The sequence below is a fragment of the Peromyscus eremicus genome, unplaced genomic scaffold (genome assembly GCF_949786415.1).
Source record: "Peromyscus eremicus unplaced genomic scaffold, PerEre_H2_v1 PerEre#2#unplaced_407, whole genome shotgun sequence".
Lineage (NCBI taxonomy): Eukaryota > Metazoa > Chordata > Mammalia > Rodentia > Cricetidae > Peromyscus > Peromyscus eremicus.
In genome coordinates this window covers 17,669-43,928 of record NW_026734643.1, presented here as the reverse complement: position 1 = coordinate 43,928, position 26,260 = coordinate 17,669, and the positions used below count along the sequence as shown (strand labels likewise).

Genomic DNA, 26,260 nt, shown 5'->3' with positions numbered 1-26,260 from the left:
AATAAATAACTTTGTCGAATCATAAAAAGGAAAGGAAATAAATATTGCATTATTTCTCCATTCTGAACATCCATATTTAAATATAAGTGTGTCTACAGGACACTCAAGCAGAGAGGTGCTTAGTGGGAAAAGAAAGTACTAACATGAGTGAATGTATGGCACTTGGCAATAGAGGAGCAATACTGAGAAAATGACAATGATGTGCATGCATGAACCAAAGTTTCCTAATGAAACCCATTATTGTATACACCCAGTAAAAATTACCAAAAAGAAGAAAAAAACTGAAATGAAAATACACAATTGTGAGCAGAAATGAAAATTTATAAAGATCTACCATAGACTACTTAAATTAGGTTTGAATGTCTCTATAAACATGATTTATTTATTTTGCCCAAATGTCACAGACTAAAAATTATCTACAAATTTCTGTAGTGTGTTTTATATTTCAGATATTACAAGGGTTGTTTTAAGCTGGAATTCTGTGAAGCAAATTGGACTTAACTGGCAATGTATAGTAAACCAGTCATAATAGGAACAAATATTTGATGACTCAAGACTACAAGATTCAGGGCTGGAGAGATGATTCAGAGGTTAAGAGCACTGTACTACCCTCATAGAAGACCTGAATTTAGTTCTTAGGACACAAAGAAAGGAGCTTACAGTACATGTAATGGCAACTACTTGGGATCCAATGCATTCTTCTCCTATAAAGGTACAACACACAGAAATGTATGTGCACACCCATGTGCATGATGCACACACACAAACCCCCCCACACACACACAGACTCACATAAAACAACCAACACTACGCCACTTCTACGACCACTATTGCTACTGCTATTATTACTACTAATACATTTTAGAAAAAAACTACACAATTCAATAATAGGATGTATTATTCTATGACCATACCCACTCAGTCACCTGTACAAGGACAGAAAAGTAAACACCAGTGTGCATGTAAGATTTTAAAGTTTTAAGAATTTATTTCCATGGAAACAGCCCTGGAGGAAAACCAGCCATTTTCTCCTGGAATACTTTATCAAAGGTTTCAGCTTCAGTTACTGTAAAGTGATTCTTCCAGTCCCCAGCCACACCTGGAAAATGTGAAGCAGACACAGAGATAGGTTAATGATGATTATAAATCTGTTCTCGTTCCTTTATTCACATGATGTAACCCTCTGCGTAAGTAGGAACACACAGTCAATAAAGTAGAACTAACAGTTACTCTATGGAGAATGATTCTTATGCTTTGAAAAATATGCAAACAGACTTGTACCTCTGTGTAAGTAATGTCTACCATTTCTTATACCAATATATCAACTCCACAATATAACAACATAAACACTGGATCTATATTTTTAATGTCCAGATTATTTCTCCTTCTCATTAGACATTCTTCCATTATACTATTGAGCTCAGCAGAGTTTCATACCTCAATTATTCAAACACATTTCAATTGTTCTTTCTTTCTTTTAGGGTTTACTTATAACTGTTCTGCAAACTATACCAGCAACTTTTAAAACACCTTTTAAAATTAATTCTAATTATGTGTCTGTAGCTGCATATGAATGCACATGCCTGCAGAGGTTGAAGATATCAGATACCATGGAGCTGGATATAAACACAATGGTGAGTTACATGTCAGTCATCTTGATATTTCCATCAGATACAAGAGACACAGATACTGTCTGCTGAGAGCATCCCAGGATGTCTGTTCTCAGTTAGTATGGATTTTGGTGATGTGTGAAGATGATTTCATTCCCAGTATTTTTTTGAACCATACCTTGGTTCTCATAACCACATTCTAGGAGGTCTTTAGGTTTGGACTTAGAGATCTCAAATAGTCCACCTTCTCACATTGTATTATGTGTTCCTTAACCATGAAGTGCTGATGTGTTCCACATAGTCACTTGTTCTTTTGTTTCCTTATTTGTGTGATGGTGACCATCTCTTCCTATCTCCTCTCCATGTAGAATTCTACAGGTCCCATCCTTGCTGTATTTTATTTCATAGCTGTGACACTTTGATGAATTTCCTCTTTTTAAACATGCTTGAAATATGCATGTAATATGTTTGAAAAGTAAAGTATTTCTTAAATTGTCAAAGGCTTCATTTATCAAAGTGTATCAGACATACAAAACACTCTCAGTATGGAATTATTGATAGGATTAATGAATGAGTAAGGAAGATAGTGGCCTTGTTGCCATTTTGCTGATGAAGAAAAATTAGTCCTTGAGATCTTACCAGCATTATAGTGATGCATGTAGATTGGAAGCCAAAAGACTGACAATAGAAGTCATGTTTTTTTCCTTACTAAAATACAATCTCTGTGTATCACATAAGTTAACTTTAAATGTCCAGTGGTACACATTAAAGGAAATATAATTATTGATACACAATATTCAAATAATATACCATTACTTGCAGTGACTGTAAGAGTTTCATCTATTAATAATGCAATCTATCAATGCCCATTGCTACTTTCAGCTTCATTATTATACTCATTATTGAAACAAGTTGTGTTATTGAATCCCACAGCAATCTTGATCCTCATAAGCCAGACTGGATGCTGAGCTACCAGAATCTCAGCAAATTCAATGTGTCTGCCAAATGGAGTGAATCAGTCCAGATGAGAGAATCATGTTTGTGGAGTGTACACATGAAGTTCTCAGTCCAACCATCTCAAAATCTTGTGTACCATTCATGCATATATTTTTCTTCAGTGCTTCTTTCTAAAAACCTCCTGATACTCTGATGTGTCCAGGGTCAGTCTAATCCTAATGCACAGTGGCTTAACTCTTGTTGGAAAGGAACTTTCTCCTAGTTTAGGAGGCTGCAGGTCTTATAAAATGTTGTTGTCCATACCCTCCTGGCTTTTTTGGCCTGTAGATAGTGGGCTTCTCCATAGGTCTTCTTCCCTCTGTGTCTCTTAATATCTTCTTTGTTACACCAGAGAAAATGATTACTGACACAAGTCCTCTTGTCTAGTAAATATCTACTGTGAACTAATGAGGGTCAAAACCTTGGAAGTTTGTCAGAAGACATTTCCTCTCATATGTCTTGATTGTGACAATGTCTTTAAAAAAGTTATGTCAACCAAACAGAACATCTCTCTGGTCTGTATTTCCTGAAGTATCTAAATATTGAATCATAATGACCAAAATTGTTTGTGGAAAATTTTTCATTGGAGCTTTAAACTAAATTAAAACCATCTAGCCAGATAAGTGATTCTCCCAGGTAAATAGTAGCTCTTCAGATTATCTCTCTAGAGGCAAGGAAATATATCTCTCTGGTGTCCTGAGAAAAGCAACTAAAGGACATCAAAAGTAAGTCGAGAGAATTCCTCTTGTTCAAAGCTAGTATAACATTTAACATAACTTTTCATGCATTATGATTTAAGGATTAGGTATCTAATGGTAAGTGATGAAATAAATTTTAGAATTAATCTTTGACCTGCTAATACTTTCCAGATTAAAAAAGGAATCAATCTAATGTAGGAATTAAGATCAACATTTTCCTCATTCTTCTTATTCTTTTCAAATTGTTTCCCACCATATGCATCTCAGCAACTTCTGCACTGGAGTCATGAATCAGGGTGAAAGGCATAATGAAGTTTGTCTCCCCCTTCATTGACCTCGTTTCCTGTGGGATGCATGGCTTATAGTGAGTTTAATACAAGGAAAACAATTTCTCAGAATAAAAGTTATCTTCAAATACAAAAGAAATGGGTGTCTTATATGACCATTATGATAATTAAAGCCCATATGACTTTAGGGACCATATCCAGTTTTTTGAAATAACTACTATATATTTTTCTCCTAAAAAATATAATACAAGGAAATACTATGTTTTAGAAGAGACTAAACTAAGATCCCAATGTGGTCTCATTCTGGAAAAACGTAGATGGAAAAGAGGAAATTACATTTTTCCTCATGTAATTTTGTTCCAAATTCTATTTCATCTCCTCCAGTGTGTCTCAGATAAAACTTTTGTTAGTTTCAGTAGCCTTTCTCTATTAAACAAGCCACCATTTTGTTTTGGCATTTCATTGAAGCCATTTATGTACACATACTCTTTTATCTCTGCAGAACTATTATTCATTTCAGGAAATCCAATAATGGGCTATTTCTTTTTTTTACTTGAGATCTTCAGTTCTTGTACAGAGAACTCTATCTCCTTAGACTCTGGAGTAAAGGAGTCTAAGGTTATGTGTCAATGGCAGTGGACCCTCCCATAGGCCTCAGTTCTTAGTATATAGATGACCATTTCTTGCATTGACATGTTTGTGTGCCCAAATCTGAGTGTAATTTCCTCTTGTGAGGATACCAGGAGTATTAAATTAAATGCAATACACTAATGACTTTAACTCACTTATCTCTCTATATATTCCTAATGTCCTTAGAGTCTTGTGACCTGATCCTCACACTGTAGGTTGGAGGTTGACTGAAGATTAAGAATGAAGCATGTAAGTAATTAGAAGAGGAAAATTAAATACCTAACTCTCCACTTCCTGCATTTATTCCCAAGTTCTTTAGTCATCCCCAAATACCTCACATCTAACTCATTCCTTCTTAAACCCTGAGTCCCACCTCACCAATTATTCACTAATTTGGTGTGGTGTATTCTGGCAGTCACTCCTCAACTGCACAGCTAGGAAACCATACCCAGAATTTGCTTATAGCATAGAGAGGTGGCACAGACATAGAGAAGATGGATATTCCCATTCCAATGGAGACAATTCAGAAAAAAACAGTAACTATGATCATGAAGCAATCCAAATTGAGCTTGGCAAATGCCATCATATTTTAACACTGGAGGATAATTCACTTAGTCCTTATAAGTTCTACTCTTAGCCTGTAGTGTATCAGCAACCTTGACCTGTTGGACATCTTTTGCAGCAGTGAATGGAAGTGTATTTTGGGATTATCATCTAATATATACCTTTGGTTCTTTCCATTAAACATTTTCTTTAGAGTTTAGGGCTATGATACAGAGAGCCTAACAAAGACTCACAAAAACATGTCTCTCATATTCCATTGAGGATATTAGACACAACCCTCTAAAAACCCAAGATCATCTCCAAGATGTTTTCAGAAACTTTTCAGAGTTTCTGAAGTCCATGTCATCACCACAGAAAGATTCCACTGCAAGGTCTCTGAGAAACTATGAGAGATGAGCAATGAATGTTGACACATTCACAACAATTTCTTACAGCCTCATTGGAACAAAAAACCCTCCACATATTCTGACATATTTGGGGACTAAAGAGTTTCTTCACCTTTTCTCATGAGGACCAAACCATTAGTAATTATATCTTCTGAGATAAGACTAAAATTAGACATTTTGTTTTCTTTCATGGCTTGGAAGGAGCTGTACTTGAGGACCAGATCTAGCTCATCTGGCTCCAGTTTCTTTCCTAGGAAGTCACAGATCTTCTCTATGGTTCCCCTTGTATTCTAAAAGAAGAATCAAAACAAAAATGAGGTTAATAATTAGAGAATTCTGAGAAAACAGATGCAGAGAAGGTAACTACAGATGGAGGATGGAAAAAGAAACATGAAGAATGAAATGGTACCACGAAATGAGAAAATATTGAATTGGGTTTAGGAAAGAAGCAGGCCTTGTAAAGAGGGCAAGAGTCACACACAACATTTGTATATTTAGTCAGCTTGCAATGTGACTGATCTCTGGCCCCTAAAATACAGAAGCTGTGATTTTTTTTTATGGAGGAGTTAATATTAGACGGGTTTCATTTAACTTAGAATGTCCTCAAATTTACTTTGTATTGAATGAAGACCTTAAACTTTTGATCATCTTGACTTCAACTGTCTATTGCTATATTCACAGGTGTATGCCAATCTACTTACTAAATGCAATGGGATTTTTGTCTTGAGACAGTATGCTACGGAGGGAGTCCTATCTGGTCTGATGCAAATTGCTGTGGAGACCAGACTGACCTCAAACACAAAGAAATTTTTCCCCTTAAGTGCTAGCATTAAAATTGTGCACCACCATACCTAACCTGCCCTCAGAAGTTTAAAGATACTTATAGAAATACTTCTAGAAAGCAGTCAATGTGAGTGAAGGCAATATGCACAAAAAATTTGATAGAGGTTCATGTTTATGTCAAAGGATACTTTTTCCTATGGGTAACTGAGCAAAGCATAGATTTAAAACACTTTAATAAAAATGTTCTCAATAATTTTTACTTGGGGCTACTGCCAATATGTTATTTTGTTTTGAATTATGATTTCATGCTGTTACTTAGATGGGCATCAAATTCACAACCTTTTTACCTCAGACCCCCCACTGGGATTATAACTGTGCACTGCCACAACTGGCTCAATTCTAGAAGTTAGTCATAAGAATGCAAAATTTTGGAATAAGGAAGACTTTGCTTAGAATCCAAGCCCTACAAATGGGCTCATAAAGGAATTTTTGGCTCTAAACTTTTACTACAAATTTTATCACAGATTCAGTTAATATTTAATGTAAAGGTGAACAACCATGGCAATAACTGAAAACAGTGCATTGAATGGTTGCAAAGGAGACTTATGGGAAAATGAATAAGCATGCAGCAGAGGTGGTTAATGAAGTTTCCTGGGAAAAATTGAATTTTATAATGAAAAATTCAAATATTTCTCAAAAGACAAAGTATCTGATGGATGGCTTTGTTTTTTACATAGAAAATTTCTACCCCTGGAAGATAAAATCAAGAGAGCAAAATATTTTGGAATGATTCAATTTTTCTGTTTTTGTTTATCCTTAATATATTTCATCAAAGATTACTTTTCTGACTCATGCCAGGGAAGTAGGTTGGCTGACCACATATTTTCTCCTTTTCCTCTTTTCTTCCAGTTCCAACTCTGAAGTGTCATACCAACACCTCCCTCCATCAGGAGTGGATCCCAAAGAGCTTCTCCTCTTATCCTGAGTCTTCCAACTCATAAGATTATCCCAAGCCCTTACTTCAACTGGCCCTCCTTGGGAATCCACAGATTACTCTGGCCAGGGAAATGTAAGCTAACTATAGATTTTTGGCTCACTCTCCAATCCTTTGAGTCCCATCCCCCAGTGTTATCCCCAGTTCTGCATCAAAACACCTACATCAGACACCTCCATCTCTAGTGGATTTCAGAGACCCTCCCAAATACCCCTACCATAAATTGTTGATTGGTCCCACACCTCAAGTCAATCAACCATTTCCCAAGAACCCAAGGCAAAACTGGGTATGGAAGTAGTAGACTCAATGCAGAGCTTTATCTCTCCATTTCCTCCTCAAGTCCATTCTCCTAGTTTCACCCTCATCTCTTTGCAGAACACCTGCTATAGTCTCTCCCCAAAATTCCCCAATATGATGTATATACCATAGGCCTTATTCTCCAAAGTTCCTTCTACCTACTCATTGTTTTCCCCTCACCTCCAGATAAAGAAGACACTCAATAAGGACCCACAGGTCACTCTGAAAGCAAGTAGGCTAACTGTAGATGCTCACGTCTACCTGTGTTATCCCAAGGCCAATCATTCAGTTTCATTCACAGCTTTATATCCAAATTTTGCTGTGGCCTGTCCTCACTCAGCACCCCCTTTCCAGGTGGTTATCTATGCAGTTCCTGCAGAAAACTCTGCTTTCTTCCATGCTGGCGTCCTTCCTCCCCACTCCTAGACCACCTTATTTTCTAAGTGCTATGGAATGTTCCTGTACTCTGTATAAATTATGCCCAGCTGGTTCATTGAAAAAGCTGACTGACCAATAGCCAAGCAAGATACAGTTAGGCAATAAAATCAAAGTATGGGGGAGGAAATGAAAAGCAGAGTGGATTGAGCCACTGAAGAAGCAAGATGTTATAGGCAGGTGAAACCACAGGACATGTGGCAATACATAGATTAATAAATATGGGTTAATTTAAATGTAAGATCTTGTTAGTAGCAAGCTTGAGCTATTGGCTGAGCTTTTTGATGTTAATATAAGCCTCTGAGTGGTAATTTGAGAACTGGCTTTTGGGAGAGAAATGTCCATTTACATATGGCACCCAATGTGTGTCCCACAGTGCTGGAGGTCCTAAAAAGGCTTCTAGACACATAAAAACAGAGCCAAGAAGCTTTATCATTCATGCCTCTCATGTGGGCCACTATAGAGAGACACATCCCCTGGCTGTGACGTGTGGACTTGACCTGCAGCATGGCAAGTTATTACAGTCTCACACAGGATGATGTACAGAGAGGCATCTCCCAGCGACATGGTAGGTGGCAAATTTAGGTTTTTTTGCTCAAAAAGACAGAAAGGGTTAGAGGTACACAGTAAGGACAAATTTAGACATAAAGGCCTCTAAGTTGATCACAGTTTGTTTGGAAAACGTGTGTAGGCTTGGGATAGGAAGAGAAAGGATAGAAACAGTCATAGATTTAAAATGATTTAAAAATAATTAAGTAAAATTCTTAAAAAAGAATTCGAATAAAAAAATTATGATAAGCCATGTACAGTCAAAAAACACAGAGAGTCTAAATTCCGTATTATGTTGTGTGTTGTGTTTAGATTTTTTGACTGTTAATGAGTGAATGATAACATCTGAGAGACATTTGATTGTGAAAGCTATTAAATTAAACCAATCTATATATTTAAAATTATCTTGATTTCAAAATTTAAGTCAAAAGGTATGTTAATTAGAGGAGAGGATATGCTTTTATTTCCACAAAAAATAAGAGCCTATGGATTCACCTTGGGTCAAAGAAAATCAGGTTTGATCAAGAAAGATCCCCTAAAATCCTGACTACAGACATGAGAAAGCAAACCTAAAGTAAATACAAGAGAAATGGTGTATATTTTACCTGCTCCAACATAAAACAAAAAAAAATTATTTTTGGCTAGTTTGTGTACAATGCACAGTTTATATTTTTAATAAAGATACATATATATAATATATAATATATATATATTATATATATATTTTTTCTTTCAGACCAAGTGGACAAAATACCAATAAAAATGTTGAGGGTGATCCAACATCCAAAATAGCATTAATATGGCTAGCTGAGCTGACCCAGGCTCACAAAATATTCAAGCCAAATCTTAACAATTATCCTGCTTTTCTCAGAGTTCCTGAAATTTTACCAGTACCTACCAATCAGCTGTAAGTATTCTAGAAATCTAGACCTACAGTCCCAAAATATTGATTATAAATGTTTGTTTTCATTTAAGAAGGGTTGGTTGCAATTTGAAAGTGATCATAATCTCTTTCTAAAAGCAGAAAGGGGATATGATACAGAAATGATGGAAATAAATTAGATCATTATGATAGGAAAAAAGAGTAGATTATGGAATATTTAATCCCCTCAAACAATTGTTAAACTCTAAATATTTTACATTGGAATGAATTTTACTTTATTTATATAAATTTAATGTTACTTTTGTAATAATGTATGTATACTACTACTATTTCTTAAGGCAATTTTTATGCAACTCAATAATAAATGTAATGTATAATTAAGCAATACAGATCAGTATTCATCTGTAATAGTCAAATTTATAGTCTTGTCAGTTAGATGTTCTAGGTATACAAACATGTATTTTAAATAGATAGGTAATCTTCCAAACATTCAAAGAACTACAAAATATGACATTATAAATGTTTTAATAATTTAAGCTTTTCATGAAAGTGAGATATGTCTGTCCTGGCAGAACCAATCTACTTCAGAATAGATGATGAACATCAAAGAAACTGTATGGAGTATTTTTTTGTTTTTGTATTTTAATAAATAAAGCTAGTAATGTGGTCAATGAAATGGCCTTTGCTTCAATTGCTGTCAGTCTCTGTAAAACCTGGGTCATGATAATGTAACAAGTGGTAATTGCCAAACTTTGCCAAGACAAGGTAGGAAGTCTTTCAGAATTCTCTGCTTCACACTAAAGTCTGCAAAATATTCCAGGACTGTATGCCAAAGATGGATTCCCCATCATTGCAGAGGATCTTTGGGTGACTGTTGATATAGCCTGATGTCCCTGTTTTTAAGTAATATTTCATCCTTCTCGGATTTGATGGAGTTGGAGAATAAGTAGTTATAAATAAATATTTCTTAGTTATAACGGAAAGAAAATTAGATACAAAACTTTAGACTAAGATAAGTTAGATAATAATTTTATCTACTTTTGCCAAACGCAAAGGGATTGGGTATTGGTACTGTAATTCTTAATAATTTTTCCATTTTATATAGCTTTACTATGCTAATGCTAAAACCTTCCTATTAATTTAGACAAAAAAGAGGGAAATGTTGTGGAATATTTCTATACCCTGTGTAAATTATGTTCTGATTGGTTTAATAAAGAAGCGTATTGACCAATACCCCAGCTGGATGAGGTTAGGTAGAAAACTAAACTACAGAGGGGAAGAAGAAGGGCACAGTTGACAGACGCAACTGAGATGCCCAAGGAGCAAGGTCCTGGAGGACAGGTAAAGCCACAGGACTTGTGACAATACAAAGATTAATAAAAATGGGTTAATTTAAATGTAAAAGTGAGAAATCAAACCAAAATTATTCAAAAAAGAATTTGGAGGATATTTTATACTTATTCAGGTAAAAATCCACCACGATGACATTTCAATTCTTGACATTTATTCTCCAAATGCAACAGCACTCATATTTGTAAGAGAAACATGACTAACACTTAAATCAAATGCCAAATCCCAAACATTTATACTGGGACACTTCAGAGGCTCATTCCTACAAATGGACATGCCATCCAGAAGAAAATTAAACAGATAAATAATGGAATTATCAAACATTATGGTGCAAATGACCAGGACATAAACCTATAGTACATTTCACCCAAACACAAAGGAGTTATACGTGTTTCCCAATCCCTAATAGAACCTTCTCCAAAATTGATCATATACTCAGTCACAAATCAAGTATCCACACATCAAAAAAATTGAAATAACCCACTATATACTATGAGACCACTGTGAGTAAAATTTGCATTTCAAAAGCAACAGACACTATAAAAAGCCTATAAAATCATGAAAACTGAAAAACTCCCAACTGAATTAACAATAAGTCAAGAAAGAAATAAAGTTATTAAACACTTCTTAGAATTCAATTAAAATTATTCCATGACCTACTGAATCTAATGGGACACAATTAAAGCTATGTTAAGAGAAGCCGCATAGCACTAAGAACCTGATACAGAAAATCTGGTATATTTATATAATGGAGTATTACTCAGCTGTTAAAAACAATGACATCATTAAATTTGAAGACAAACTGATGGATGTAGAACAGATAGTCATGATTAAGGCAATTCTGACACAGAAATACAAGAATGGTATGTACTCAATCATAAGTGACTATTACGTAGAAAGTAAAGGAGAACCAAGCTACAACTGACAGACCAAGAGAAACTAAATAACTAGGTATGCCCAAGGGGGTATGCATGAGACTCACTGTGAGAAAGTAAAATGAACATTGCTAGTGGATGGAGGAGGGACTTAGAAAGGAGAATGAGGATGGGAACAGGAGGGATCATGTGGGTGGAGGATGGGTTGAGAGAGAATTAGGAGAGACAATGGAATATGGAGCATCACTGGGATGAGATGGAAACCTAGAGCAATGGAAACACTCAGGAATCTATGAGGGTGACCTAGTAACATAGACTATGTCAGCTGATCTAGCCATCTCCTGTAACCAGGCAAGATTTCCTGTGGAAGGACTGGGACACCAGCCCAGCCACAAAGCCTTCAACCTACAATCTGTCCTGCTGACAAAAGTTGCTTGGGTAAAGATGTGGCAGAAATTGGGGGAATGAACAAGTAATGACTGGCAGAGCACAGACCCATATCCTGAGAGGGACTCCCCTCTGTGGGCTAGCACCCAGAGGCAGTATACCCCAGAGATTTAGGATAGCAAAAATGTGAATGGCAAAGGAAGTCAATGAAATGATATACTGCTTTTCTCATAGATTGATGTCTAGTACAACTGTTCATCACATAGGCTTCACCACAAAGCAACTGATGGAAAAATATGCAGATACTACAGCCAAACATTAGGTGGAGCTCACAAATATCCTTCAGAACAGGGCAAGGCTGGAGTGTAGGGCCCAGTGATATCAAAGTCACCAAAAGAAAATCCACAGAATCAACTAACCTGGGCTCATAGGGGCTCATAGACAGAACAAACAACAGTGGACCTCCATGAGACTGATATAGGTGTTGTGCATATATATTACAGTTATGTAACTTAGTGTTCATGTGAAACTCCTAATAATGAGAGCAGGGGGAGTCTCTGACTCTTGTAATTCCGTTCAACACCCTTTTCTGATACCAGATTACCTCATCCAGCCTTAATAGAAAAGGAAGAGACTAATCACCTGGCTATTTGATATACCATGGCTACCTGAAATCATTGGGAGGCCCACCAGTATCTAAAGAGTAACAGTGGAGGGGAATGGAGTGGGTGGGAGTAGTGTTGGAGGAAGTAGGAAGAGGGGAGTGAGGGAAATTTTGGTTTGGATGAAAAAACAAAAATAAATAAATAAATAAACCAAAAATAAATCATGAATATAACTCTCTAACCTAAAGAAGGAAATGCCTATCAAAGTAAAAAAATATGAGGAACCCAAAATAGACAACAGAAAAAAACAGACAATCAGGAAAAAAAGTTCATTCAGCTCATAATCATAATGAAAGAACTGAACATGGAGAACAAGTTATGGATGGATAGTCAAGGCCTGGAATGGGATAATCAAATGAGAAGGGAGGAGAGGGACTTGAAGGAGGGAGGGAATATGAGGAGTGACAGCTACAATTAAGGAATACACCAGTGAATGTATGAAAACCTAGTACAATACATCTTCTTAAAATATATACACATATGATTATCATCTAAATAATATTACCAAATAATGGGGGAGATCGTTTTCCAAATGACCATCTCTTGTCTGGTATTGGGTTACACCTAATAAGTTCTTGGCCAAAGGGATTCCACAGGACCCCTAACACAAGCCTTTGCCAAGACTATAGGTTGCTCTCCACAAACTGACAGCAAGGACTCATTGCTGAAGACAACACCTTTATCACTCATCAACCATGGAAATGCTGGTGATTACATACAGCTTTAAGCTCCGCATTCCATCATCATTATTAAAAGATGGTACTATGCATACTATCTAAAGAGAAATGCAAACGTTAATCTAGCCACAAATACTTTGATCTACAATTTTGTCCTGAGAGATATGCTAGAGTAATGTTTGCACAAAGCTCATGGGAGGAAATAACCAATAATTTATTTTACTTAAGGCCCACTTCATGAGATGGAATCCATACCTGACACTGCTTTGCTGACCAGAGGTTAGATAGCCTGGGGACCTAGTGTAAAGGAAACTAATACTGATCTAACAATTTAGTGACAAAATGACTCCTAACGATATACTGCTATGCTCAGATTTGTGCCTTGTTCAGCCATCATCAGAGAAGCTTTCTCCTGAAGCTGGCAAGAACAAATAAGAGACCCTCAGACAGACATTACACAGAGTGAATACTTTTGAACAAATCAGTTCTTAATGGTATGTTTCCACTAAATCCCTCCCTCTATAGCTCAGAGAACTCCTACTCAGAAGAAGAAAGTGTAAGAGCCAGAGAGGAGGGAGGACATGAAGAAAACAAGGCCCTCCACATCAGCACGAGAAAAACACATTGAAGCCACATTCTGCAGCATGCTGCACTGTGCTCCATGTCTGTACCAGTTCTCTACTTATAAATTAGAGTTTCTAGTTTCATGGTTTTATGGGCTTCCCAATTGATCAAACATAGAGATCACTGATTTTTGTGCCATTTCTTGTGATGCTTTTGTTCTGGTGATTTGTCTTGTCCAACTCTAAGATGAAAGTATTGTTTCATCATATTGTACCTTATTTTGTTATAATTTCTAAAAATGAATGAATGAAAGAATGAGTGAATGAATGAATGAAAATCTAGCCACTGGGGTAAAGGTTAACACCTGAACTGTCATTTATACCTGCTGAGAGAGGGAAAATCATGTTTCTGCAGTGCAGTGACCCTGTATATATCAACCACTCTAGGGCAGTCTTCATGTTCAGGAGTAATTGACTGACATATAATAGACTCCATAGTTTTGTGTGTGTGTGGGGGGGGGTGCTCACATTTGGTTACACTTTGGTGTTTTACTTTTGTTCCTTTTTTTTATTAGTATTAGAAATTTTCTATTCATTTTACATACTGACCACAGATCCCTTTCCTTACCTTCCTCTGACCCCCATAGCCTTCCCCCTCAACCCACATCCCCATTTCCGTCTCCTCCAATGTGAGACCTACGATGGAGAGTCAGCAGAGCCTGATATACTCAGTTGAAGCAGGTCCAAGCCCCTACTCTGCTGTGGATATCTATTGCTCTGTATAAATAAAAACCGATTGGCTGGTGGCGAGGCAGGAAGTATAGGTGGGACTAACAGAGAGGAGAAAAGAGGAAACAGGAAGGCAGAGAGACTGCCTGGAGCCGCAGCCAGGACAAGGAAGATGTAAAGTACCGGTAAGCCATGAGCCACATGGCAAAGTAAAGATTAATATAAATGGGCTAAATATAAGAGTAAGAGCTAGACAATGATAGGCCTGAGCTAACAGCCAAGCAGTTTAAATAATGTAAGAGTCTGTGTGTTAATTTTATAAGTGGGCTCTGGGACTGGCAGGACTTGGTGGCGGGAGCTGGAGAGAAATTCTCCAGTAACACTACTCCTGCACCAAGGTTGTGTATGTTGTCCCACCCTAGGATGTGTGAACTCTCCAAAGCCTGCTATGCACAGGGATGGTCCCTGATCCCACTGTCAGGGGGCCCATATAGCAGAGCAAACTACTCAACTCTCTTGCCTGTGCAGAGGGCCTAGTCCAGTCTCAAAGTGTTTTTCTCTTTTGCTATTGTTTTCATTTGGGAAATTTTTTTTAACAAGGAATTTAAAGTTGGATGTGTAAGGAAGGGGAGACGATTTGGAAAGAATTGTGTAAGGGAAAGAATCTGATCAAAATATATTTAAATTGCCATGTGTGGTGGTGCTCGACATTAATCCCAGCACTCAGGAGGCAGAGGCAGGCAGATTTCTGCATGTTCAAGGCAAGGCTTGGCTACAAATTTAATTCCAGGACAGGCTCCAAAATAATATATAATTAATAATTGTTTTAAACAATAAAATATATAATAAGAGAAAATAAAATCAACAAAAAAGTTACAACTATCAGCAGCCTTTGTCATCACTAGAATCTACTTCTATAAGGTTAGCAGTGGCTGTAAGACTGCTTCTCCTTAACTAAATTTTTGAAGAATTCTGAAGCTGGACAAGTATTTTTTCTGACAGACTGCTTGCTCAGGACAATTTTGTTTTGCTCAATAAAAAGTACAATTGATATCTTTATCATTGATTATAAGTGTGTAAATGATGGTTGCATTTCACATATAACCTTCAAACTACTTAAATTTTTGAATTGCTAATCAAATGATAATACTTTCTTACTTATATGCTTGGTTTCATTATTATGTGCCCATCATTAGAGGGAAGATTTTTTTTTAATTACATGAAAATAAATTAGACAAATGAACTTCAAAATTATTTTCCTGAGTAGTCTTTTGAAACAAGGTCTCTTGTACCCATGGTTGGCCTCAAACACACCAGACAACCAAGGATGGCCTGTGGTTCTTAGTCAGTCACTACCTCTCAGTGCAAGGTTTACAATTATGTGACACCCTGCCAAGATATGGGTTTTTTTATGTTTAAAGTAAGAGATATTTGTGACATGCACGTATTACTTAAAAATATTTATGACTTTCAGTGGGACATTTCAATGAAATGAAACCTGCAAAATAACATAAGGGTATGGCCTATCAGAGTATTTAGATATATTTCATTACTTAGTGTTGAAACATTTTAGATATTCTCTTCTAAGAGTATTGAAATTTCCAGTGTCTCCTAGCTAACCATGCAGAAACCCTCAGTACTTCAGAGCACAGGACACCTTCCTCCCTGAAAGATTGCATGCCTTTTTCCCCTCTTCTTTTCATCAAAGGGAGATGGCATACATTTCGTCACACCAGTGGTGTGACACTGTTTACCCCTTCCCCACTATCACTGGGTTATCAACTGTATCAAAATTGTTGCATAGACAGAATTGAAACACCACTAGAACAAGTTTGAGCTACCCCAACCTCCTTCAGGGTTAAGTAGGGTGACTAGGAGGCTGGAGAGTAAATGACAGATGCACCTTAATAAAGGAAATAGGGTATAATATCACATTTAGTGATTCTTCATGACCCTACCAGTGATAGAGTAGGTGGAAAAGGGATACTGAACAATGTGGGGTGCTGCATGGGCTGAATTGCTAAAGGAATTTATGATTGCTGTAAGAATGACAGTTACCTTTTTCATGTCTTCATAGCTGAGTAACAGGAAGTTGTCATTTCCTCTCATAGACAGCCAGCCACGGGTGTGCTCAAACCATGATCCATATGGCACTGTGTGAAAGGGGAAGGAAATTATTGATTACAAAGAATAAAATTGAGGTCTGCCTGTTATTATTCACTTTCCACAAATGGCAGACACTTTACTAAGAAAAACAAAACCAGTATTTACAGCATTTAATGTGATATTTTATATAGCCATGTCAGAGGAGCAGTAGGCAGCAACTGAAGATCAGTAGGTTAGTCCACCAGGAAGGAAAGTTCTAATGGGTGAATCTCAGATAGGTAAGGCCCCAAAGGCTTTGGCTCTAGAATGTCTTTTGCTAATGTTGCCCCTTAACATTTTTGCCACTGTTATTTTCCTATGGTATCTAGCATGGTGTGAATGCATGTGGGAAGATCCCCACTTCCCTTAATTTATTATGACTATCTCCAGGAAATATCCCATTCTACTGGGCATTTTAATTTGTGGATTATTATAAAAATGATTCCCTCCTAAGCTATTCTGTTTAGAGCAATGATTTTATACAAAATAATAGTGTTGGTTTAAACGGCATTTTGGTTATTTGGGTTCTTTAATAAATGTAGTAATTGAATATGATAGAGTTTAGTTGAGTGTAGAAACTAATAAAGTCAAAAGCAAGGTATGGTGTTTCCCCTGCCCATGATAAAGCATGGACTGCAGAGGATAGAAAATAAGAACAAGGAAATTACACATACCTAGTTTCTTTTGAGGATCCATATGGATTGTGGTTTAGATTAATGATTAAGAAAAACAATTGTGTTGTAGAATATTTTTAAAAGTATGTTACTTTTTTATGCTGAATTTGTTTAACTCTGTGAAATTGTGTTATTGCACCTTTCTAAACACCTGATGGTCTAATAAAGATGTGAAGCCAATAGTGAGGCACGAGAAAGGACAGAAGGGGCTGGCAGGCAGAGAACATATAGAAGAATTCTGGGAGTAAAAAAGATCAATGAATGAGAAAGAAATAGAAAGACATCAGAGTCAGCCAACCAGATACACAGCCAGTGCCAGTAGGAGTAAGAATAAGAGTAAGATTTACAGATGTAAGAGAATGGGAAAATCCCAGAGGCAAAAGGTAGATGAGTTAATTGAAGTTAAGGAAAGAGGGCAAGAAACAAGTCAAACTAAGCCCAGGTGTTTACAAGTAAGAATAAGCCTCCTTGTGCGATACATTTGGAAGCTGAGTGGTAGACCACCCAAAAGAGGAAAAATGAACAACAACACAATTGTGTCCCAAAAGTTAAGCTAGCTCAAGTTCTTTTAATCTTATTTTTAAGAGATGTGACATGGGCTTCAGTGTGCATCATAGCTGAAACAAAGCTTTCAATGTGACTTGCAGATAAGATAAGATATTTTTGTTAATAACTTTGAGGTGAAAAACCTGTGGAAAACATCTAAAGCTTAGAAAGGCACATAGTTGAGTGAGGGACTCATTGAGGTCAAGAAACACAAACAACGCAGCCTAGTTATTATTTGTGGATGGATATTTCTTGTTAGGATGGTTTGGCAATCCAAGATGATGATTAATTCCTTAATTCCTTAAATCCTGATAATTAATTCAAAGACAGAGATTAATTAATGCCCAATTTGCCCTATGCTTCCTGATACAAAAAAAGCTATTGATGAAGGAATACACAATCTGAGTATTTAAAAAACAGAAGACTGATTGTTTTTCATATATAATAACTTAGGTTTGTGACTCTTTTAAGATTATTTATAAGATTACCATTTGAGATAAGTAATAAATCATTGATCTTTCCTTTGTAACCACAAAATTTAGCCTGGCTGTAAAAGAATGGCTGAGAAATACATATTACTTGTTTATATTCTTTTAATCTATACCAAGTTGCTTGGATATGAATGTATGTGGGTTCTTCGGATAATTTGTTTTACATCCATAATGTGTAGGATGTTTAAACATTTGAGGGAAATTGGAAATCATGTTTTCTAACTGTATTCATTGTAATCATGCACTTGAAAAATAGACGTTTTTTTGTAAGTTTTATATTGCCTGCGAGATTTTGTTCAGATATATAAACCTTAAGAGAAACATAGAGAAAATGATGGAGAAGTATAAATGTTTGTGCATATTTCCTCCTTTTTGTTGGCCCCAGAGAGTTAAATTTTGTCCTCTCTCTCACCCCAGCAAATTAAATTTTACACCCTCTGATAGAAAATTCAAGTTAAGTGATTAGTTTGCCGACTCCATGGCTTCCCCTTCAATCCTTGAGCTCCTGAAGGCTGGTCATCATTTCAATGATACCATTTACCACACACACACAGTTAGTAAGCAGATAAAATCCAGTTCATTAGTGAACTCATCACCTCACAGATTTACTACTGATGCCATGAGGAGACATCCTATTAACAAGTAGCAGTAACAAAGGCATGAGTTGGTAAAATGTGATCACCACAGTATAGGAAGCCAGAGGATTCTGAGCATTTCCAGGTTGGGACTTTTTATTACCATCATGTCTGAAGAACACTATTAACTCCTTCTGAGGGATATCTCTTTCCACTAACATTCATCTCTCAGGTTCCACAACTTGTGGATAGTGACTCCTTAAGACCAAAGACACCAAAACATAGACAGCTAGAGATGCTCAAGACATAGTCTTCCATACTCAACCCAATGCTTCATTTACATTCCTAGTACTATTTTAATGTGTTTTCACTAGTCAGAGTGTCCTGACTGTTCCTCATCTAGTTGTGCTGTCTCTTCATGCCTCACCCGCCATTGCAGGCTTGTATTGTTCCCCATTATCTCAAGAACCAACTGAATTAGTCAGGAGAGAAGGTAGAGACTTAAGCCAGTGCCAGAGTAGTAGGATACATGAATTCAATGAATCTAAGATTTGATTGAAACCTGGTGGTGTTAAATGATCTACAGAGAATGTGTAGATATAAAGTGAGTTGCATAATATATGAGAGAATTAAGTCACTTAAAGAGATTGAAAGCTCGGCTCATGTGATAGCTCAATGGAAATCAACTGCCTTGTATGTCACAAGACCTGAGTTTGGATCCTCAAAAACCATTCAAACATGTGATGCAGCCTGTTTTATTAAACCTAGTACCCCTTCTATGACATGAGAGGTGGCGACAGGAGATTGCCTACATGCTTAGGACCTGCCAATTTGCCACACACAGGGATGTACAAGAAGAAGGAGATTGTCTCAAACAAGGTAGAAATTAAGGTTCAACACCTGATATTATCATCTGTCTTTAGCATAAGAACACCTACATTTTCACATTTGCATGCGCTTCATCATAAACACTAATACATACATGCATAAAAAGAAAAGCTAGAAGCCCAAGTGAAATGTTGTGTCACACATATGTAATGCCAAAATTAAGAAGGGAGAGCCCGCCGGGCGGTGGTGGCTCACGCCTTTAATCCCAGCACTCGGGAGGCAGAGCCAGGCGGATCTCTGTGAGTTCGAGGCCAGCCTGGACTACCAAGTGAGTTCCAGGAGAGGCGTAAAGCTACACAGAGAAACCCTGTCTCGAAAAACAAAAAAAAAACAAAAAAAAAACAAAAAAAAAAAAAAGAAGGGAGAGCCCAAAGACCAGGGATTCAATGTAATTTTCAATTACATGATGAATTTCTTGTCAACTTGGGATACAACAGATTCTGTCTCAAAACCAAAAAAACCAAAAGCATGTTAGTGAGTGCACACCAAAAATAAGCCAGTGAGAAACACTGATAATAATTAATAGCAGTTCTGCTTTGGAAGTTGTTTTAAAAGGTATTTGTTTGGGGACATGAATTACAAAGTGTACGCCAACAAGGCTGTGGTTAGAAGATTTCCTGTGTCCTGACCTGCTGGCAGTAGGGACACATCTCTCCCATTCGCATCTCCCAAGTAAACACACAGAAGCTTATATTAATTATAACTGCATGGTTATGGCTCAAACTTTTTGCTAGCTATTTTTTATATCTTAAATTATCCCATAACTATTAATTTGTGTATCTCCACAGGTTCTGTGGCTTTAACTACATCCCATTACATGTTGCTCCTAGGGTGGCTCACTGGCATCTCTTCTCTCCCTTCTTCCTGTCTCTTTTAATTTCCAGCCTGCCTCTAAGCTGCCTTGTTATAGGTCAAATGGCTTTATTTATCAACCAATCAAAGCAACACATATTCACAGCATACAGAATGACATTTCCCATCTTCTGTCTAAACAAAAGGAAGGTTTTAACTTTAACCTATTAAAATTATGAATAACAAATGAGTTATCAAGCAATAATTACAGTTACAATATCTAGTCTATTTGTATTTTGTAAAATTAAAGAAAATATTCTATCTGTCCTACATTTGTGAGTCTAAGTTTTCATATGTAATTTGTCTTTTATCATAACCAAGGAAAATTATAATTAGAACTATCTTGTCTTCAACTACATCAAAGACCCCAGAAGGATATATTATTTAAGTAAACAAGAAATACATTGTATGCAACTTCCAAAAATCTAGAATGACAGAGAGAGCTGGCTACCTGGACAGTTACATGCAACATTAGGGCATCCTTATTCAGTCTATAAGCCTAGTGTCTCTCAGTTGCTTCTTTGTGTCCTGTGGAATGTCTGACAGTCTCATCCGTTAAGTAGAAACCTGAAGAACCATCTTATTTTGAAAAGTTCAGTGGTCACCTTTTATGGGTCCTGGATGTCCACTTTATACAACATATTTTCTAACAGTCAAGGCAAGGACAATTTTTTTTGTGCAGTGACTAACTTTTGCAGCAAAGAAAGCAAACTTCATAATGAGTTTCTTCAAGGCCCATTATCTTCTCTGAAGTAGATTGGTGCTGCCAGGAGCAGACATGTCTCAATGTCCAGAAAGTCAAAGTTCTTAAAACATTTTAAATGCCATATTCTGTAGGTCTTTGAACTGTATGAAGATTACATGCATAATTGAAATATATCTATGTATATCTAGACAACTTAACTAAAATGACTACAAGTTTGATTATCATAGATGATTAACTATGAATATGTATTTCTTAATGATACATTACAACTTTAAATGAGTTGCACAAACAAAATACTTCCAAAAAGAGTATAAATATACATACAGCATAACAAAATTTATTTTAAATTTGTATCAATAAACTAAAATCTATAGCAATGTAAAACATTTTTAAACAATTATCTACCCTTTCAGCCTATCTTAACTATAACATTCTCTTTTCCTCTTTAGAAAGAAATTGCATTTATAATCAACCTGCTTTAAACAAAAATAAACATTTATAAACAATATTTTGGGAATTTGGGAGTAGCTTCTTATACTATCCATGCTGGTTGAGGGTGCTGGTAATCTTAGGGGAATCCTGAGAAAATTTGAGATAATGTTCAAGTCCTGGGAAGCCTGGTTATAACCTTTCTTGATAGGTACCATCTGTTAAGGTTCAAGATGTCTAGCTTGATCAAATTTGAACCCTCTTAATATGGAACAAATCCATAGCCTCTTAGTTTCTTTGGAAACAAAAGCAGAGCCTCATTTCCAAAGCAATGTATCCTTAGATCCAAATTTTGAAGTCAAAATACCTTTAAAATACATATATTGGTTTAACTTAGACTCCCATATAATCAAATGTCTTTCTGCAGTTAAAAATCCCAATGACAATATAATCCAAATTCTGTGTATGATTTCCATGTTTATGTGGCTCACTTTTTATATTACTTTTACTGTCTCTTTAAAGACTTTACTTTTTAAAACTTTTTATTTTATATAAATCTATATTCCTTCATTTCTCTTCCAAGCCTATATTTATTTTTACACTCACTGTAATCTCTTTAGGGTTTATCACATTTGAATCTGTCTCATTGTGAATTTATTGCTTTAAACTGCAGTGGCTAGTACTGAATTGTCAGACTCTGCCTACCTCAGCTTTTCAACAGGGTGGAGATAATTCACCACTGTCTCTGGGAGCCATGCTCTCCACTGACTCCAGGAGGCCATGGGTCTGTGCTTCCATCCAGAAGTGTGTAGCCCAAAGCCTCTTCCTTTTTTCTTTTGTGTGTACTAGCAAAAACTAAATCCACCGTGCAGCATGAAGATGCCTCTGTATACTCTGGGGGGAATCTGCCATGTTACTGGTCAAGCCCACATGCCACCAACCTGCCATACTCAAGCCCTCAGGCAGCAGTTGGCCACACAGACACACTAGGAAGCTGTTTTCACCTCCTTTTAGAATCCTTTTTTTAAAAAGCTTTCTCAAGTTTTGGGTGGAAACTCTTGCCACATGTTGGGCACCAAATGTAGCTTGAAGCTTTCCTACAGCCGCTCAGACACAATTTAAACACACAGAGGCTTATATTAATTATAACTGCAAGGTCATGGCTCAAGTTTTTTTTCTAGGTAGATAATTAAATTATCCCATAAATATTAATCTACATATCTTTACATGTTCTGTGGCTTTACCTGCGTCCCAACACATGTTGCTCCTTGGACAGTTTGCTGGCATCTCTACCTGTCTCTCTCTTTGTACTTCCTGCCTGCTTCTAATCTGCCTTGCCATAGGCCAAATAGCTTTATTAATCAACCAGTTGGAGCAACACATATTCACAGCATACAGAAAGACATTTCCCCCATTACAAAGCTGTCCTCAATCTTGGTACATAAACAAAGATGGCCTTGAATTTTTGATCTATTCATCTCCACCCAATTAATACTTACATCATCCTACTCGTATGTAAATTTATTATTTGTTACATTTGAATAGAAAGGTGTCAATTTTGAGACCTAGTGGCTGTACCCACAACAAACAACCACAAAATTTTAGTGTCAGTGGTGAGTAATATTCAATAACCAGTCAAGTGTGTTCTTGCCACCTGGAAAACTTCCAGAGGAAGTCTGAAAGCTCCAGTTACAAATATGTAAAGCATGACATCTCATAATATGACAGAAAGGAAGATTACCATCAATAAAGCAACCTGTTGAGTGAAATCAAATGAAGGTATGTATCAAGGTTATATTATCACATTAATAATTACATTAATGACCAGAGTGAGGTACATAAGTAAACTGGTAGAGAGAGAGGGGAGGTGTAGGGGAAGAGGAGAGAGAGAGAGAGCAGTAAAAGGAGAAAGAGAATGGGGATTTTAAACATGTATATGTGGATAAAATACAAATCTCTAGAAACTTGTGGATAAAGAAATAAATTTTCAATTGTTTATTGTATTTTTATTTTTGTACGTTTATATGTTCTTATGTGAGTACAAGTCTGTGTGTGTGTGTGTGTGTGTGTGTGTGTGTGTGTGTGTGTGTGTCTACAGAGGTGAGAGTGTTGGTTTCCTCTGAAGCTAGAGTTACAGGAAGTAGTGAGCAATTCTGTGAGGGCTCTGGGAAACAAAGCACCTTCTTCTAAAAAGCATTAAGTTCTTTTGGCCAGAGCCGTCTGTCAAACTCCTATGATAATATAATGTTAAAGAATAAGTTATATTGTAAAATGAAAAGTATAAAGTAGCACAAAATGATCTCCACAACAAATACATTGTAAATGAATTAACTAGTGATACAAAAAGGAATGGTGTGGTAATGACATGACAATGGGTAAAATGCTTGTCATATAAACCTAATGACCAGACTTCAGTCTCTGTAAACCGTATAAATTAGAAATGGACAACTGACTCCACAAGGTTTTTCTCAGGTTCTTCCAAATGTTCTGTGAGAGGTGTATACTCACACAGACACTTATGCACACATGTACACTAGATCACAATAAATAAGAAAAATTTAAAAGAAAAATATATCACGGTGTGAAGGCAAGGTAAAAGATGTGTGACAATTCAATAAGAAACAAAGATAATATAAGAAGAAGATATGAGTGGGAATTCCAAGATATTTGTCACTCTATGGAAAAAAAAAATCTAAGTGATGTTACATTAAAATTACCTACTGTTAACTTGCCAAAACCTATATCTGCTTTGGAACAGATATTTAATGAGGAATTATCTAGATCACATAAGCCTGTGGGTATATCAATGAAAGATTATCCTGATTGTTAACTAATGACGTAAAAGGTGAAGAATTATTGTGGCAGCCCCATTCTCTACTCAGGTGGGTTCAGGAAAGCATAAAGTAAGAGAATATTAACTGAAGGCAAGAAAGCAAGAGCAAACATATTTATTGTCTCTCTACTCTTGTCTGTGAATACACTGCCTTAATTACCTGCCTAGGCTTCTCATCAAAATAAACTGTAACTTGGAGTTGTAAAATAGATTAACACTTTTTTCTCTAGGTTGCTTTTTGTTCAAACAGATGCCAGTTAAGATAAAGGAGGAATTTAGAACACCATATATACAAGACCACAAAGTATGTTTTCCTCATAAAATTATAGTTGAAGAAAGTACATTGAAACTGGCAAGGGAGAAACACCAAGTCAAATGTAAAGGAAATTCTGTCAGAATAACAGATTTTTCAACTGAGATTTTTAAAATGCAGGAGGGCCTGGGACTGTATTTCAAGTTCTAAAGACAACCAATGACAACTCAGACTACTGTACCCATCAAAACTGCTTGTCATAAATAAAGGAGAAAAAATTATGCTAAAAATATGAAAATGAATTTATGACCATCAAAACAGCTCTACAGAATATACTTATAGGAATCTTTTCCAGTAAAGAGAAAAAATGAATCCACAAGGCTGCAAAAAGCAAAAGTTAACTTCAGTTTTTAAGTTGACTCAACCTAGAATTATCTGAGAGAGTCTCATTTAAGAGTTTGTATAGATCAGATTGGCTGGTGACAAAGTATTTGAGTTGTTGTCCTGACTGATGATTGGTGTGTTGGAGCCTACAGCATAGGTAGCTGTGACTGGATTTTATGAGAAAGACAACTCAGCATAAGACACTAAAACAAGTTAACATGCAGATTAGTAAAATGGTTTCTGCTTCAGTTCCTTCTGGAGATATTGCTCTGACTTCTCCCATAGATACATTATAATCTGAAAGTTTAAGCCAGATAAACAACTTCTTCCCATACATTGCTTCTGGCAAGAGTGTTTTTATCACAGAGACCATAAAGCAAACTAGACCAATAGTTAAATAAGAAAACAACTCAGTCATCTTGGTTAAATCATCAAAATGAGAGGAATCAACAAACATCTTTCACTATTGTAGTTGAAGTGCTGTGGGATGTCTTGTATGCTGTGAATATATGCTGCTAGAATTGATTGATTGATAAATAAAACACTGATTGGCCAGTAGCCAGGCAGGAAGGATAGTGTAGGCGGGACAAGGAATGAGGAGAACGCTGGGTGGAAGAAGGCTGAGTCAGAGAGATGCTGCCAGCCTGCCACGGGGAGCAGGATGTAAAGTACCGGTAAGCCACAAGCCACATGGCAAGGTATAGATTTATAGAAATGGGTTAATTTAAAATATAAGAACAGTTAGCAAGAAGCCTGAGCCATTAGGCCATACAGTTTGTAAATAATATAAGTTTCTGTGTGTTTACTTGGGGGACACTAGTGGGAGAGGTTTGCCCTGACTACTGGCAGGACGGGACACAAGAAAACTCCAGCTACAGGCTAGTAACTGAATATTAATGGTGCCAATTCCTTAATCAAAAGAAACAGTGTAGGACGTTGGATTAAAGTCCTACACTTTAGGATGTTTATATTTGTTGTAGGCCATCATATAAGACAGCTATAAACTTACAATGAAATAATGGAAAAAAGAGATTCTGGAAAAATGATGCTATAAAACAGGGATATGTTGTTGATCAAATATGACATAATAGACTTGAAATCTATTGAGCAATGATATACATTACTT

At 36.5% G+C, this 26,260-nt stretch overlaps 1 protein-coding gene across 1 annotated transcript in view; it reads right to left on the bottom strand.

Moving 5' to 3' along the window:
- Positions 1 to 986: 986 nt before the first annotated feature.
- Positions 987 to 26,260, bottom strand: part of LOC131901797 (probable alcohol sulfotransferase) — a 37,791-nt gene continuing 12,517 nt past the window's right edge. The window contains exons 4-6 of the mRNA XM_059252873.1: positions 16,417 to 16,511; positions 5,284 to 5,461; positions 987 to 1,099 (exon numbers count right to left, since the gene is read on the bottom strand). Of these exons, the coding sequence (XP_059108856.1) occupies positions 987 to 1,099; positions 5,284 to 5,461; positions 16,417 to 16,511 (386 nt within the window). The remainder of the gene's footprint in view (positions 1,100 to 5,283; positions 5,462 to 16,416; positions 16,512 to 26,260) is intronic.